This window comes from Chaetomium fimeti (genome assembly GCF_033439085.1).
Source record: "Chaetomium fimeti strain CBS 168.71 chromosome Unknown B0H64scaffold_1, whole genome shotgun sequence".
NCBI lineage: Eukaryota > Fungi > Ascomycota > Sordariomycetes > Sordariales > Chaetomiaceae > Chaetomium > Chaetomium fimeti.
The window spans coordinates 4,668,883-4,683,773 of record NW_026944329.1 but is presented as its reverse complement, the minus strand read 5'-3'; the positions used below and the strand labels follow the sequence as shown (position 1 = coordinate 4,683,773).

Sequence of the window (14,891 nt, the reverse complement as noted above, 5' to 3'; positions counted from 1 at the left end):
TCATTCATCCCTCATCCCAGCCAACCAGGCAAACAACCAAAAACAGAGAGAGAGAGAGGAGCCAGCAACAGCAGAAAGACTGGGCGGTCCAGCGACCTCATCGTCAACAGAAGACGAAATCGCCAGACCCTATTCCTCGCTCTCCCACCGACCGGCCATTCAATCAACCCGCCGCCACAAGCCAGGAAAAACCCGTCCAACTCCTTTCCACCCTCACTCCCCAAAGCCACACTCCACCTCCCGTTAAAAAAAAGAAGTGCAAACCAGAAAAGGGTCGAGAAATAAAGATATAAAAAAAGCAAAAGTCCGAGCCCCGTTACGCCGCTTTTAATGTATGCGCCCCCTTGTTGTCGAATACTACACGCAGGGCGACGAAGGATATTGCTGCCCGTGTCGACAGAACGAGCCCTTTGCTCGACAGTACAACCTCGCCAAACCCCCCGGCCGAGCCCCGGCCTTTGGACGCCGATGAGAAGCCAAAGACAAGCTGATTGCTTTGCTTGTCCTGTTACTTATACAGCCTAACCCTCCCGCGTGCCCCAAACCTAGACGACCCGGATTGGGTTGATGTCGTTTACCCTCCGTTTTCCAGCGGTGGTCATGCTTGGGGTGGATATATAAATAGATGAGTAAGAAAGTAGAAAACGTCGCAAGTTGAGCATTCCTTGTACGTGTGTCGGTACCTAGGGTTGCCAGGTCTGACAGTTCACCGTGGTACCGCGGGTATTTTTGGGAGCCTGGTACTCGCCCGTCGTTAACGAGGAGCTCCATGCCTGCGGATTTCCAGCCTATGAGAACCGCCGGTCAATGCCCTGGCCCGCCATGACGGGCTGCGCGCCCATGGGCGGTGCCATGCCGTAAGGGTTCATCGAAGGGTTGAAGGCCTCCATAGTTGGCGGCATGAACGTGGTGTGTAGGCCCTGTTGCTGCGAAACGGGGCAGTCCTTATGCGCGAGGAGCAAAGTCTTCAAATTGACCACTTCCTCACGAAGCCGGCTAATTTGGTTGGTGAGCGTGTCGTTCTCAGTAGCGTACGCCTCCACCTTGTTCTGTAGGTTAGCCAGCCATTGCTTTTTACGTTGGCGGCACTTTAGTGCAGCGACCCTGCGAGGCATGTTAGCATCATCAGTGTTGCACAAGCTGTTGATATGTTGGTGAATCGTACCTGTTGCGCTCGAGGAAGTTCTTCCGCTTCTCCTCGTCGGTCATCTTTGACTTGGACCCGTTGCCATCTTCTTTGTCGCTCTTGTCGTGATCATCGTCATCCGAGTGATCCATGTCGTGGTCGTGGCTGCTTACCGATGCGCCCCCGGTATTCGTCTTTTGTTTCTTGCTCGCATGGTTGTTAGCCTTGGCCTGGGTGTCCTCGGCCTTGCGTCGCGAGCCGGCGGCCGCGCCACCCGAGTTCCGCTTTCCTCTGGCACGGGTATTGGGGCGGGCGACCTCGCTCTCATCCGATCTTGCGCTGGCCTCGCTTACCCCACGTGCCGAGCTCCCGGTTAGGGAAGGCGCGCCATTCATCTGGGGAGATGTGTTCGCAGCAGTTACCCCCGGGACGGGCGCGGCCGTGATGGTAGCGTGGGTTTGCACCTGCGCGGGCGGCACCGCAGCGTACTGCTGAATAGCGGGTGGTTGGGTGGTGTTCCGCCCCTGTGCGAGCAGGAAGAGACCGTTCGCTGCATCGTTGTCGTGCGGGTCGAAGGGGCCAGTCGGGGCCTTGGTCTCCGCCTTGGGAGCTTGAGTTCCGTTCCCTGCCTCCTGTGGCTGCGATGTAGGGGCGGCAGGTGGGGGTTGTTGTTGCGCTTGGGATTGCTCGCGTTTCGCAGCGGCAGCGCTGACTGCAGTACGGTGAAAGTCGATAGTGCCCGGCGTCGCACTGGGCCCCCCGGCGAGCTGGGCGAATATGGCTTGGGAGTTTGGACTGGGGACGGGGAACATAGACCCACTGCCCCCGGGGGTTAGGCCGCTCCGCAGCGATGACTCGTTCGGGGTCGGGAAACCGCCGCGGATGTGGTGGGTGTCGCTAAAGTAGTCATTGGTCGGGCCGGAAAGCATGGCCGGACTCAGGGGGCCGGTCCTCAGGGAGCCACTTCCCCAGGGAAACGGCGTGTTGCCGGGAAGGAGTGAAGACGGCGATGTGAGGGCGGCGACGGACGGCAACTTGGTGCCGCCAGGCGTCTCGGGGGGTGCACCGCCAAAAGACTGTTCGAACGGGTTTGGTTCTAGGCTCAGCGACGCAGCATTCACGTTCCCGAAGTAGTCGGGGCTGTTCGAACCCTGCTGCTGTTGGTTTGGGCGCGGCGGAGGGGCAAGTGGTTTGGTAGGTTCGGCAGTCGTTGACTCGTCGGGTTTCAGAGGGACGTCGCGTTTGGCGTCGGATGGTGTATCTAGAAGAGGAAGAAAAATATGTTGGTGGCGACGTTCAATAGCGGCGATGAGGAATGAAGATGAGACGACGATGACGACGACAAGAAGAACCACAACAACAACAACCACAAGGACAGTTGTGATGATGCCAATGTAAACAACCACGGCGGCAACGGCATATGCCACAATGCCACGGGATGCATACGTAGGTAGCCCAAACGCTAGGAGATCGTGGGGATGCACTCACCTTGTCGGGGTGGAGATGGCTTTGGCTTGCTGGACTGTTTGGGTGACTTGGATGCACCTCGGCCAGTCGCTCCAGTGGGCGGCCCCATGATGTCAATCAAAAAACTTGCGGCGCCTCTCTAGTGCGACAAGGAATTCCGGAATCGATGGCGAATAGCTATGAGGTCACAAAACTAAGTTGCCCATAAAAGGGGGTGTCGTTACGCTGATATGCAGCGTGCTGGGAGAGCGGTCTGACCTCGTGTGGCTTCGTAAATACTTGACGTAGCTGGTTTGTGCTGTGTGCGGGAGAGAGAAGAGACAAGACCGAGAATGGGGGAGCGACGTCAGGTATGACGTTGGGAAAAGGAATGGCGCAAGTCAAATAAAAAAATACTGGGGTAGCCCTGTGGGGCCCACGTCCGTGAGCCCACAGTGCCAGCCAAAGAGACGGGGAAGAAATCGACCGCGCTGCGGGACCCAACCAATCGCCCATGGAAGCACCAAATCTAGCCAGATGGCAGGAACGACCAGCAGCCGGGCATTTTCTTTCTTTGCACTGGCAGTGAAGATTCGATAGGCCCATGGGGCACGCCTCTGGAGACGCCTCAAGCTGCATGTACTATGTACACGGACAGGAGTGAATTACCAAGCAAGACCAAAACACATTTCTCGGTTGACCTCGACTCCAAGCCTCTACAACCCTGCGAGTGTCGAAGAGTGCAAGGCACGCTAGAGGAGACGGGAAACGAGCCCCAAGTCCGATCCAACCCAGCCCTTATTCGCATCTGCAAAATTAGTTTTGCTGCGCGAAGTGTAAAGGTGAAGAAAGCTCCAGGCCCTCTACCGGCATCAATGCGCTACCATCGAAGTTCTGGCCCGATCCATCGCTCACCACTTGCTAAGAGGTTGACTCGGGCTCCGCGCACGAGTATGGCCACCAAAAAGGTCCTGTGGGTCATTATGTACAGTGATACACACTGTGTGAGATTGCCCCGAAGCATCCCCCCCCCCACGGCTGCAAGCGAAAAGGGGACACAAGCGGCAACCCCTGCATGTCCTACCCTCAACAACAGACACCAACCCTTCAAGGTCTTCCTTCGAAGCATCGGCCGGAATCATCAGATGCATACCGCCGGTGTGGAGGCCGGGCCGTCGAAGCCAAAATCCGAAAGTGCTTTGGTCCCGCATCCGTATTTGCAGCCTTGAGTAGAAGGACAATCCTTCGGCCTCACCTCAGGCCCATTGGCGTCGAGACGACAAGACCGGTGCTGTTCTCCGGCTCCGGCATTTATCAGCAGTCCCGAGGAGTTTTTTCCCCAAGAAATGTTGATCTGGCCCTCCCGCTGTCTCGATCCTTGGGCGTTCTGGGCTCGACTGAACCAACAGCGTCTCTCCTCTCACCTCCCAAAATCAATCAGGCTGGAGTGGTGTGCTGCACCTTCGGCCGCCTCAGCAGGCCCAGAACAAAAGAAAGAAGTCCTGAACAAGCCGTCGTCTCACCGCTGGGGGGAAATGGAACCGCCGAAGGAGGAAGAACACAGTGAAGTGTGTGGGGCGCCTGTGGCAAATCGATTTCGGCGGTCGAATCAGGGCGCGCAAGTCGCGTCTGCCCCGCCGCTCCTGGTTGCCGGCTTGGGAGAGGAAGAATTGCGTCAGGCACTGTGCAATCTGGCAATCAGCCCTTTCCGTGCCGGACTGTGCTTCCACTGGCAGCGGAACTCAGTCTGTTCCCCGCTGGCATCATCCCTGCTCGTGACGCTTTTCGACTGCCACACGCGTTCTCCGGCTTCCATCGATGCATCTCTCCAAGATGCAGGGACGGGAACAACAACAAACCGCCGCCGTTCCCGCAATGCAGAGCTTCTTGTTGATCGCCATCATACCCAGCTTTCAGACCGGATCTCTGCAATTCTTGCCCTTCCTGGAGCTGGGATAGAAGAAGCGTGCAGGATGGCGCCAGGTTCTCCGTCGGTCTTTTCGCAGCGATGACGTAACTGGGAAGATGGTGGTGGTGGAATGTTGTCTCAAGCGCCATGTAACCTAACGGTTTTCGTACTGTGGGGGCACGAGGGCCACAAGGGTGATAAACGCGAGAGCCTCGAGTGAGTTATCATTTGGGCAACATCAAGGAGAGATGGCTTCTTGTTAAAATACACCAACAATGTGCAATGTTTTCGCCTCCTCCCCAACCCTATGACGCACTTGGAGGATGCATGAAAATTGGCCGCGCCGGACGCACACGAGGCGCCACTTGGCTCGTGGTGCAGAGGCAGGAAGAAGGCACAATCTCCACCAGACACGGCATCCCCCCCTGCAGCTGTCAGAACCGGAATTCGGTTTTCCAGGTTGAAACCCCCGGCTTTCAAACGGTTTGAGAGGCCACAGCCCAGGAAAAAAAGAGATAGAAAAAAGGAGAAGAAAGAAAGATATTTACCTCTCATTTTACGAAGTTCTCGTGCCACCTCTCTGTGCCAAACCAATGCCCAACCGATTGGAAGGCTTGCTTGGCGCCGGCTGCCACCCCCTGCCCCCGGCTTCAGCCGGCCACCCGCAGTCTGCAAAGCTTGAAGCCAACCGCTTTCGGAAGAATCGCGTCAACGACCATTGGCGAGCTGCCGTTCTCGTATGGGGAGCAAAGTGTGGAACTCTGACCGGTTCCCCGAACCATTGAAACGGCACAACGGCCGCTGGGGCGCACACACTTCTGCAGCGCGCCTATCCCGGCTCCCACGCTTCCAATGTTTTTGAGACGACCGAACTTGGGAAGTGCTCGGTGCATGCAGAACACAGACACCGAACTAGTTAACTAGCGACTTGAACGTTAACTCACACGTTTACACGTGTATCAACAAACAGTCGATCCCTTTCTTTTCCCCGCCTTTCGATAGTTTCTGTGTATTGTACCCGAGACACGACTCGTTTCTTAGAGTTTTGACCAATTCCATAAAAAGGAACCAGTTCTGCTTCGGAAGGCGGGCGTCCCCGCTTCCACACAAATAAAACATGGGGAGATCTACCCGATCCCAACCCAGTCCCAACGCCCGTGTTCCCCGACACAGAGCCGCCGACGTAATACACAGTAAGCTTTTGAACGACATGCGGATACGTACATGGAAAGAGGCTTCGGTCCGTCGCACCGCATAGTAGTGATGGGTTGGCGATCGGTGCTGTGCTCGGGAGTTACGTAGTACCTCGTCATTGGGCACAAAAACTACCGTTTCAACACCCAAAGGGTTTATCCCTAGATATCACCGTACCTCTAACTCTATCTACCCTGACATTATCTCCCCGAGCCACCTCTAACCAGGTCTTACTTCCCTTCCCACCCACGGCCGGTGCCGCAATCCCGGTAACCGGTATGGATGAGTCCTCCGGTGATGATGCGGAGTAGACCCCCGTATGTACACACGCATTTAGTCGTCGATAGCCTCGATCCTCACTATAATTATTTTGATAATTTAATCACACGCACTTAGTTCGTTAACGGTTGCATGTTTTTTTTTTTCTTTTTTTTTTAAAAAAAAAGAAAAAAGAAAAAAAAGAAAATGGTTTGTCTAGTGTCTGCCACTTGAGGCGACGAGGGCTGGGGTTTGACAGGCCCAAGGCAGATACAGTGACCCAGATATCCAAGGCCTGGCTTTGAAGTTGAGAGCAATGTTTCGAGTTGGGCATGGCAGTAAGGTATCGATACCAGTCATCATAGCATTGCTAGTTCTCACGGCCGAAACTAAAACACAAATGATAGAGAAACCATAGACAATAACTTATTCCGTTAGGCCCGAACCTCCTCCCGGTCTGACCAGCCGCACCCGGAACCCATGCCGAGGCGCGTGCACCCGCACCCCGGCGTCCGTCTCCCAGACTACCTCCTCCGCGTTGAGGCTCATCAGCCGGCCCTGGTCCCGATGCGCAGCTCCCGAGTCTGTCGGCCACACCTCGACTCTCCACCCCTTCTCCAGGCCGTACACCTTGACGATCGGGTCCGCGGCATCCACCTCCTCCTCCTCCTCGAAATATCCCACTCCTTCCCTCTCCCCCTTCAGCACCGCCGCCGCCTCCTCCCCACTCACCCCTTTCACAACCACTCCCGCCTTCGCCGCCCAACCGCCGCCTGAAACCGCGCTACCCACGCATACACTAGCGGGAACTTCTCCGCGCTCACATACCCGGCGTCGAACAGCGCCCCGGGGATGCCAATCATCCAGTGAAACACCCACACCGCCTCGATATCAGCCAGCGTCGGCGCTTTCCCGCCGCCACCTAGAACCCACTCCCGTCCGTCCGAAAGGAGGGTGTCCTCCAGCAGAGCCATAGCCCGTCTCATCTCACGAAGCGCTTCCGCCCTCAACGCCTCCCTCTCCAACCTCTCCTCCCCCCCTTCCCCGTCTCCCACCCCAAGCGGCATCACCCCAACCGCCCCAGCACCGCCACTCTCCCCTACACCCCCCCCTACACCACTACCACTGTCGCCACCCCCGTTACCAACCCCCCCACCACCACCCACACTCCCATTACCACCACCACCACCACCACCACTCCCATTCCCGCCACCAGCACCAACAGGAGTATCACCAAAAAAGAAATCAACCCTATCCCTCCTGAACCCCCCCTCCCCCAAAAGCGGTAGTGTCCTCGGCAGCAACACGGCCGCCCGAAAGAACAGATCTGTTGACGTCGTCAGCACGCTGAGCAAGCGCTGTGTGGCGAGCTTGTCGGGGGCGCCGGTGCGGGGCATGCCCAGCGGTGCGGAGGGCGTAGTGGGTTTGCCATTGGTGATGTTGTTGTTGTTGTTGTTGTTGTTGTTGTTGTTGTTGTTGTTGTTGTTGTTGTTGTTGTTGTTGTTGTTGTTGTTGTTGTTGTTGTTATCGGTAGTGGCGGTAGCGGTGGTGGTGAGGGTGGGGGTTGTGGTGGTGATGGTGGCAGTTGTGGTTGAGATGGGAGTTGTGGTTGAGATGGGAGTTGTGGTTGAGATGGGAGTTGTGATAGTTGCGGCGGTGGCGGGAGGGGGCGGTGGTAGCAGCAGCAGGCTGTCTAGCTTGCGCAGGATCAGACGGCTGTCGAGGTACAGGTCGCGGCCGATGGCGAGGAGGGGGATGCGGCGGTGGGCGAGGCGGAGGTGGGTTGAAAGATCGGGGCGGGGGAGGGTGGGGGGTTGGATCTGTGAGAGAGAGAAAAAGGGGTTAACTAGGGGTGAGTGGAGGTTAAGAGAGGTGGGGAGGGTTAGATGGAAGGATGATTTGGCTTACACACTCCGAGTAGGATATACCACGCAGCCGGAGGTACCACACGACGCGACGGGCGTAAGGGGAGTAGGGGTAGTGGTAGAGAATGATAGGGGGATGGTGGGCGAGAGAGGGCATGGTGACAGTGTTGCTTATACTGTTACTGGGTGGGTTTCCGGTGTAAGTCGGGTTGGCGCCGATACACCCAAACTCTGTTCACCTACCTTCAAAGTCAAGTAAATAAGTGAGAGACCTGTAGTAGCCGAAAAATGAATAGTTACTCCAACAGAAACTCGAGCGCGATATATACCACGCAGCCTGTCAATGACGCCCTTCCGTAGCCTCGGCTCGCATCAGCGGCTTGCCAGTTTCGGAACCAGCCAAGTCCTGCCGTCCGCTCCCGCTGGCCTGCACGATGCTTAATCCAACCTCTCGTCGTTGATGTGGCTTGGCTACCTACCCGGGTAACAAACAAAACCGCATGTCTCGACCTGATCATAATCACATCAAACCAACCACGTGCACGTACATAACAAGACCTTTATTTCTAATTTTAACTGTAGGATAACATATCGCCTCCACAAACAAACTCCTCACCGGCCTGCGCGCCGTAGCGCCGCTTGAGCCGAGACCTGATATATTCATGTCCGTAGTAGGCCCGTAGGCCATGTGAATTCCGTACCAGTCCTGCCTTGCATGTAACACAGAAACTAAAAACCATAACGCCTTTATCCCGTGTTTCTCGGAAAACTCACAATCAACGCCATGTATCACCGTTAATCTACCGAGCAGCTGTGACGGTTGCCGCGGACGGGGTCGGCGGCGGAGCGGTGGCCGGTGCGGTGGGTGAGGTCGCCGTGACCATGTTAGCCATCGGCGCCGGAGGGCCCGACGCTTGAGTCAGGAAAGATTGAGATGCAGGCGGCACAGGTGCAGCTGTCTGTGCGCCTTGGGAGGCGGGCTGAGTCGGGTTCGGCGGCTTCGAAGCCACCGGTGGAGTGGGCGACTGGCTCATTGTATGGGATGTCCCGGGCGAAGAGGATGCGATCCCGCCTTGAGCTGCAGCCGGTGAGGCGGAGGTCGCAGTCACAGGTTGCGCGGGCCGCTGAATCGGCGCCGGCAGTGAAGGACTTAGAGCAGGCGAGGCCTTTCCTTGGGATACAGCTGCGGCGGTTGCGGCCACGGGGGCAGCTTGAGCGGGCCTTTGGGCGGGCGCAGCGGGCAGAGTCTGCGCCTGTGATTGGGGTGGGGCAGGAGCCGCAGCAGTGGTCGTAGTCTGGGTCGGTACCGCGGCCGGACGTTCCATAGTAGGGGCAGAAGCGCCGTGGGTAAGCCGTTGCTGGGCCGGCGCGGCACTCGGGACGGGTCCTTGCGGCTTGGCTGGCAGCGCCTGCTGGTTCTGCGGCTGGGATACAGTTGGGGCAGACGTCAAAGCTGGCGCCTTGGTAACGCCGGGGGCGGCAGAGGTAGCCAACGAAACAGGTTGACCGACAGTTCGATGTATGGCGGTAGCCTGACTCGAAGCGGGCCCCGGCTGCGCTGGTTTCTGGGCTTGCGCGTTCTGGGCGGCGGCCTGGGCTTGAGCTTGGGCCAAGGCATGAGCCGGGGACTGCGGTTGGACGGAGCCTACGGCGGATGCTTGAACAGCTCCGGTGACGGCCGGGTTCCGGGCCGAAGTCGCTGTTGCAGGTGCCGAGTGCTGGCCCGGGGCCTGAGCTGAACCCTGCGCTGGACCCGAAACCGGGGCATGAGGCCGCGTCTGAGTTGTAGGAACGGCTGAAGTCTGGGCTGCCTGTGCTGAGACAGTAGCTAGACGGGGAACCTGCTGCGCACTCGCGGCCGTGGCTGGCTGTGCCCCTGGAGCAGATTGTCCTGGGGCGGAAGGACGTGCGGGCCCAGGCGCCGAGGAAGTAGGCAGCGGTGTTGCTGGCTTCGCTCCTTGGTACAGGGGAGCCGTCGGCGGGTACGCTCCTGTTGGTGCATGACTGGAAGCGGGTGCATGACCATTTCTTGATATCTGGGTAGATCCGGGCGCCGTTGACGGGGCCGAGGATGGCGCTGGCGCAGGCGGGCGGGGCGGCGCCGAAACAGACGCAGCGGAAGCTAGGGTCCGTTGATGGTCCGCAACCACCCGCTGGATGGCCGAAATGAGCACGTTCTCGGCATCATCGTACTGCTTTCGGTCCGGGTCGGGGCCCGGCATTGTGCTCCGGTCGGCAAAACCCAACACGCGGTCCACAGCCGACAAGATCAGGCGCTCGGCGTTTAGCTTGCCCATCTTGGGCTCCAGCGTTTTGATCATGTTGTTTTTGAAATTGCCCAGGGACTGCACCAAACCAGGGTTGAGGGATTGGTTGGCGCCCAAGTTCTTCCGACTCGACTCGAACACTCCGAGAACGATCTTCTCTAGACCCTCTTCTTCCGGAACCGTGCTTTCTGCAGCCAGTCCCAGGCCGCGATTGATGACGGACATGGCGACGGCCTCAGCGGCAGACGTTCGCTTCTTCAACTGCTCTGTGACTGTCGTCTTGAAGTTGGTTACGTGTCTAACCAGCTCCGGCGCAACAGCTGGTTTAACAGGGAGCGAGCTGCCGTTGACAGCGGGCTGCGCCGGACGCGCGCCGGCCGGTGGCGCTGTCTGCGCAGACGGCGGGCCGGCGCGAGGCAAACCATTCGCGGGGGTCGCCAAGTGATTGGGGGGCAGGCCTTGCCTTGCGACGCCCTGGCTAGGGCCACCAGACTGAGCAGTAGCTGCTGGCGGCGGTCTCGACGTGTACGGTGAAGAATAAGCCGTGGCCTGTGCGCTTCCTTGAGGCGGATGTCCCCCGGTTGGATTCCCATAAGCGGCCGTGGGAGTCGCGCCTTGCACCTGCCCAGGGATTGAATACGGCTGCCGTGGAGCTTGTTGGGCGGCGGCCCCGACGGCCTGCGCGCCGAGTTGCGGTTGCGGATGTTGACCGAGGGCCACTTGGCCAGGCGCGTATCCGGGACGTTGGGACACGGATGCGGAACGGTAGCCTTGTTGCAGCCCGGTTTCGGCGTGAAACATCTGCGGCGTCGGAGTGGCGGAAGTCGAGTAGTGCTGGCCAAAGGTGTGCATCGAAGTGGAATGATCTGGCGAAGTCGCCTTGGTTCGCTTCTTGCCTGCGTCGATATCGATCCCCGGTACCCGGCTCCAGAGGTGAGTCTCCTCGTTCTTTTTGAAGGCGTCGTTGCCAATGAGGTTGTGGCGGACGCTGCTCTCCCACCCTTTGGTGTCGACGGTGAAATAGTAGAACGGGTACTTTATCTGGATCCGCTTGTAGATCTGTTTCAAGGTCAGACCGTCGGGCGCGGCCGTCAAGACCTCGTCGATGAGCATGCCGTAGTTCTTGGGCGGCTTCTGCAGTTGTTCCTCGGTGTAGTCGGTCCTGTCCAACTCGAGGGGTGGCGTCTTGGGTTTCTCCCGCCTTCTCTCCTTGATAGTTTTTTCCATGTCGGAGCCCTCGCCCTCGCCCTCTTCGCCGTTCTTGGATTTCCGAGGTTTGTACTTGCGCTTCTCGGGCCTGTCCGGGGCGTTTTCTGGGAGCGGGTGCTTACGAGGCCGGCCAACCTTCCTCTTGATGGGCGGCTCGCCCGGCGGCGGTTGCGGCATGTTTTTCTTGGCAAATTCCATGGCCGCTTTCTTCCGAAGCCTCTCCTCTCGCTTGGACATGACGCCGTTCTTTGGCGGGCGGCCAGGGCCGCGTTTCTTCTTGGGCACCAAGGGGTCCAGGCCGGCAAGCATTTCAAGCGACATCTCCGGTTTGACAGCGGCTGAAACATCCAGGTCCTTCTCGATGGTCTCCATGACCTCCTGCTCTGTTGCCTCTTCTGGCTCGGGCTCCAGGACGTCCTCCTCCGGCTCCGAGAGCTCGCTGTCGCTGTCCTCCCTCGGGACTACCACGGCCGGGACTTCTTCGGGGCTGGTGCTACGTCTTGCTGGGTCATGCGAGCTCTCAAAGTCGAAGCTCATCTCCTTGCCCCCTTCAGAATACCGCCTGCTGGACACGCCGTCCTCCTCCAGACCGTCTTCGGCGCCCGTTTTGCCGCGAGGGACGCCGTTGACGATGAAGACGAAATCGACATCTTTGATTTGCAGGCGATCACCACTCCGCAGTACGACCTTTTCGTCCTTGTAATGGACATCTTCGCAAAAGAAGCCGTTCTTGTGGAGCGGGATGGCTTCAAATACGCCATCCGTCTGGTTAAACTCGATCTTCAGATGCTCCCTCGAAATGGCCTTGGTTCTGCTGGCGATGTTCGGCCCGGGCGAGTGAATTCCGATGAATGGCACATAGTGAGGCGAGGGCCGGAGGGCACTGAGATTGACAGCGGCTGCACCTGGCGTGTGCGACACGTACTGCCTGTTGATCGGGTTCTTGTCCTCCAAGCTGGCCAGCTCGCCGGCCGCGGGCTCGACCCGTTGTGAATCGCCCGACGCAGATCCTACACCCCCACTGGTTTTCCTCCTCTTGGCAGGGCGGGGATTGTCATCGCCATCAGATTCTGGGCCAAGCATGCCGCCCTCCTCACTGACGTACGACTTGCTGAATTTGCCGCGGTCCTGGGTCGGCGGCAGGGGAGCAGGCAGGCCGCGCTCCTGGTGGTCGCGTACTTTGCGCTGGTAATCATCGAATCGTCGCTCATCTCGTCTTGCTTGGTCTAGTGCACGTTGATCACGGCCAATGACGACAGCATAGGTGGTCATCTGGAACACGCTGTCGGCGAACTCGATTCTGGCGAACGACTCGAGTGGGGTATCGGCGTGCGGAACGGCATTGGGGGCGTGGGGGGTTGCGGGCACTAGGTTGTCCGAAGTGTCGAGAATGGGATGCGGAGGAAGTGAGACCTGCGAAGGGCGAACAGTCGATGGGGGGAGTGCCGTCATCTGCGATTGAGATACAGCCGATAGAGATGCAGCCGACAGGCGGGCGAGGGCCATGAGGAGCTGAGAAGATTGTTGGGGGGCGTACGGCGAGTAGATGTCGAGGGCAGGACTGGCGGTGTAATCCATGGCGGAATTCATGGGCATATCGAGATCCATCGTGCTGTTCATCATGGTGGTGTCGAGGTGCGGCCGCGGCGCCGGGGTCGCTGGGGTTGTCGGTGTCGCTGGTTCTGCTTGCGGGCGCGAGTGGGAGTGGGAGTGGGAGTGCGAATTCTGAGCGAGGCGGGTTGTGGAGGGGAGATGCGAGTCGGGCCCATTGGCAGTGGCAGTGATGCCATTATCATGACGCTGTGAGGAACCTGCATCGTCAAGTGCGGCTTCAGTGGTGATGGGTACACCCACTGAAGGTTCGCGATTGCCTGGATCGGCAGGGTCTGTGAGTGGCGAAAAGGCAGGAGGCGCCGGCGATTCACAGCCGGCGCCGTCCAGAACTGACGAAGTCATCGCTTGTGATTTAAGACAAGCTCCTTCGTCAAACTGCGGCAGCCAGTGCAGGGCCTCGCGAATGCGGTGCGGTTGCGGTAAAGGAAAAGCAGCCCGGGCTTGTCGGTTTCTAAACTTCCCAAAGCCAAAAGCTCACGGCAGAGAGTCTCGCTCAAATCGAATCGGGTGCCGGAATGCGCCTGGCCTTCTTCGCCTGGCAAACCTATTGGTCGCGCAGTAACCAAATTTTGACCGACGTCTGGATATCTGGTCGGCAATTGGCTGTAAAGCTCCGTGAGCCCCGCTTCCCCAGTGTTCCCAGCTCCTGTTGGCTGGCTGCTTTTGCTGTGGATTCACAGGTTTGAGTCGTCGGTTCATGGCTCCTTCCTTCGCGACTGGCAGCCAGTTCGCATGTGCCGGCCAAGCTGCACTGCTCCGGCTTCGTTCCTTCCATGGCGGGATAAGGAACTGATGAGGAGCAGTTTCCAACAACCTCAGCACTGGCACAGCACAAACCAACCACCACAAAAATTATCGGTGTTACACACCAATAATCAATTTGCTGAGTCTTACACTCTTACAATCCAATCCATAAGGCGAATGCAATACGAATAGGTATGATGACAACTGCAGCAGCCTGGGATACAAAAGAAATCGACTCCATTATTTTCGGACCTCATTCAGTTTGAATCATCGATACGAGCACAACACCGACTGCAGTCATTTGTAACCGGACTACTTACTGGCGGACTCTTGATCTTATTCTCCAACGGAAACGGGTGTGTTACCATCCTTGGCAGTCCGAGTTTCAGAGCCGGGCTGCGCTGGCCGGGCCCCGACCCGGCTGGTCCAAGAAACCGGCCTCAGGGCTGACTGTTGCCCTCCGTGCCGCCCTCGAGCGCACTCTTCTGCATGTTTCGGAGCCGGCCAACAACTGCACACCGGCCACCTCCCGGAACCTACTTACGCCATGAGCCATTGCCAATGCCGTGCCAAAATGCTTGTTCCCTCGAGCCTTTACGGTTCCAACCCCTCGGTGTTGAAGCTGAGTGGCTCAATCTTTTGTCTGCTGCCCCCTTGACTGCCTTGGAAGGGCTTGTTTCCGGCCGGGCTGTGGCCACAACTTTGTAAAACAGCGGAATGCCCGCATCCTGGGCCGCCGTTTGTTTCGACGAAAATGTATCTTCTAATTTTGTCCAGTTGGAATATATCCAGCCAAGCGCGCCTTTTCCGAGGCTGAGGCTCTGAGCCCTCTCTTCGCTTGGCCACTTTGTTTTGTCCAACCCACCATAACCTCTTCCATTATCTCGCCGGATCGACTGGTCGAGATTAATATAACCTACTCACGCTTGCTCGTGAGCCCCAAATTCTTGAACCGTGGTGTCCTCTTGAACCCCAACGAGCAGCGAGTCTATCCGCTATGAGCTCTTCGGCGATACCCCCTGGGGGACTGCCCAAGCGTGGTGCGCCTGGGGCCACTGGAGGCACTGGACCGGCGCCAGCAAAGGGTCAACCACCCGCAGACTCAACATGGCCTTTACCACGAAAGCCCAATGCTCCTACTGACACAGCACCGCCGTCCGGGAAGAAGCAGCGCCTACCGGAAGCAGAGGTGCCTCCCTTATCTGGGGCGACCCAACCACCAAAGGGTGGCGCTCGTCTAGATACGTCCCACGCACAAC

General features: G+C 58.2%; 3 protein-coding genes across 3 annotated transcripts; all 3 read right to left on the bottom strand.

Moving 5' to 3' along the window:
* Window positions 1-656: 656 nt before the first annotated feature.
* B0H64DRAFT_35209 (Aft1 HRA domain-containing protein) lies at window positions 657-3,077 on the bottom strand. Its single transcript, XM_062801483.1, has 3 exons — window positions 2,615-3,077; window positions 1,166-2,387; window positions 657-1,104 (listed from the first exon to the last, which is right to left on the bottom strand). Exons 1-3 carry the CDS (start codon window positions 2,700-2,702, stop codon window positions 789-791), a joined length of 1,626 nt encoding a protein of 541 aa, XP_062664826.1. The 5' UTR covers window positions 2,703-3,077; the 3' UTR covers window positions 657-788.
* Window positions 3,078-5,884: 2,807 nt separating this feature from the next.
* B0H64DRAFT_450091 (uncharacterized protein) lies at window positions 5,885-7,955 on the bottom strand (the record flags this gene model as incomplete). Its single annotated transcript, XM_062807115.1, has 4 exons — window positions 5,885-6,717; window positions 6,762-6,892; window positions 7,100-7,753; window positions 7,842-7,955. 4 exons carry the CDS (start codon window positions 7,953-7,955, stop codon window positions 6,360-6,362), a joined length of 1,257 nt encoding a protein of 418 aa, XP_062664825.1. The 3' UTR covers window positions 5,885-6,359.
* Window positions 7,956-8,343: 388 nt separating this feature from the next.
* Window positions 8,344-13,381, bottom strand: B0H64DRAFT_383198 (uncharacterized protein). The gene has a single exon (XM_062802931.1). It carries the CDS (start codon window positions 13,228-13,230, stop codon window positions 8,599-8,601), a length of 4,632 nt encoding a protein of 1,543 aa, XP_062664824.1. The 5' UTR covers window positions 13,231-13,381; the 3' UTR covers window positions 8,344-8,598.
* Between the last annotated feature and the right edge of the window lie 1,510 nt (window positions 13,382-14,891).

What these genes read in the sequence shown, in the direction of transcription:
- B0H64DRAFT_35209 (XM_062801483.1), bottom strand. Translation starts at nt 2,702, where the DNA reads ATGGGGCCGCCCACTGGAGCGACTGGCCGAGGTGCATCCAAGTCACCC. An exon ending in GCCATCTCCACCCCGACAAG is followed by an intron (nt 2,388 to 2,614) that starts GTGAGTGCATCC and finishes TTCCTCTTCTAG; the next exon opens with ATACACCATCCGACGCCAAA. An exon ending in AACTTCCTCGAGCGCAACAG is followed by an intron (nt 1,105 to 1,165) that starts GTACGATTCACC and finishes CATGCCTCGCAG; the next exon opens with GGTCGCTGCACTAAAGTGCC.
- B0H64DRAFT_383198 (XM_062802931.1), bottom strand. Translation starts at nt 13,230, where the DNA reads ATGACTTCGTCAGTTCTGGACGGCGCCGGCTGTGAATCGCCGGCGCCT.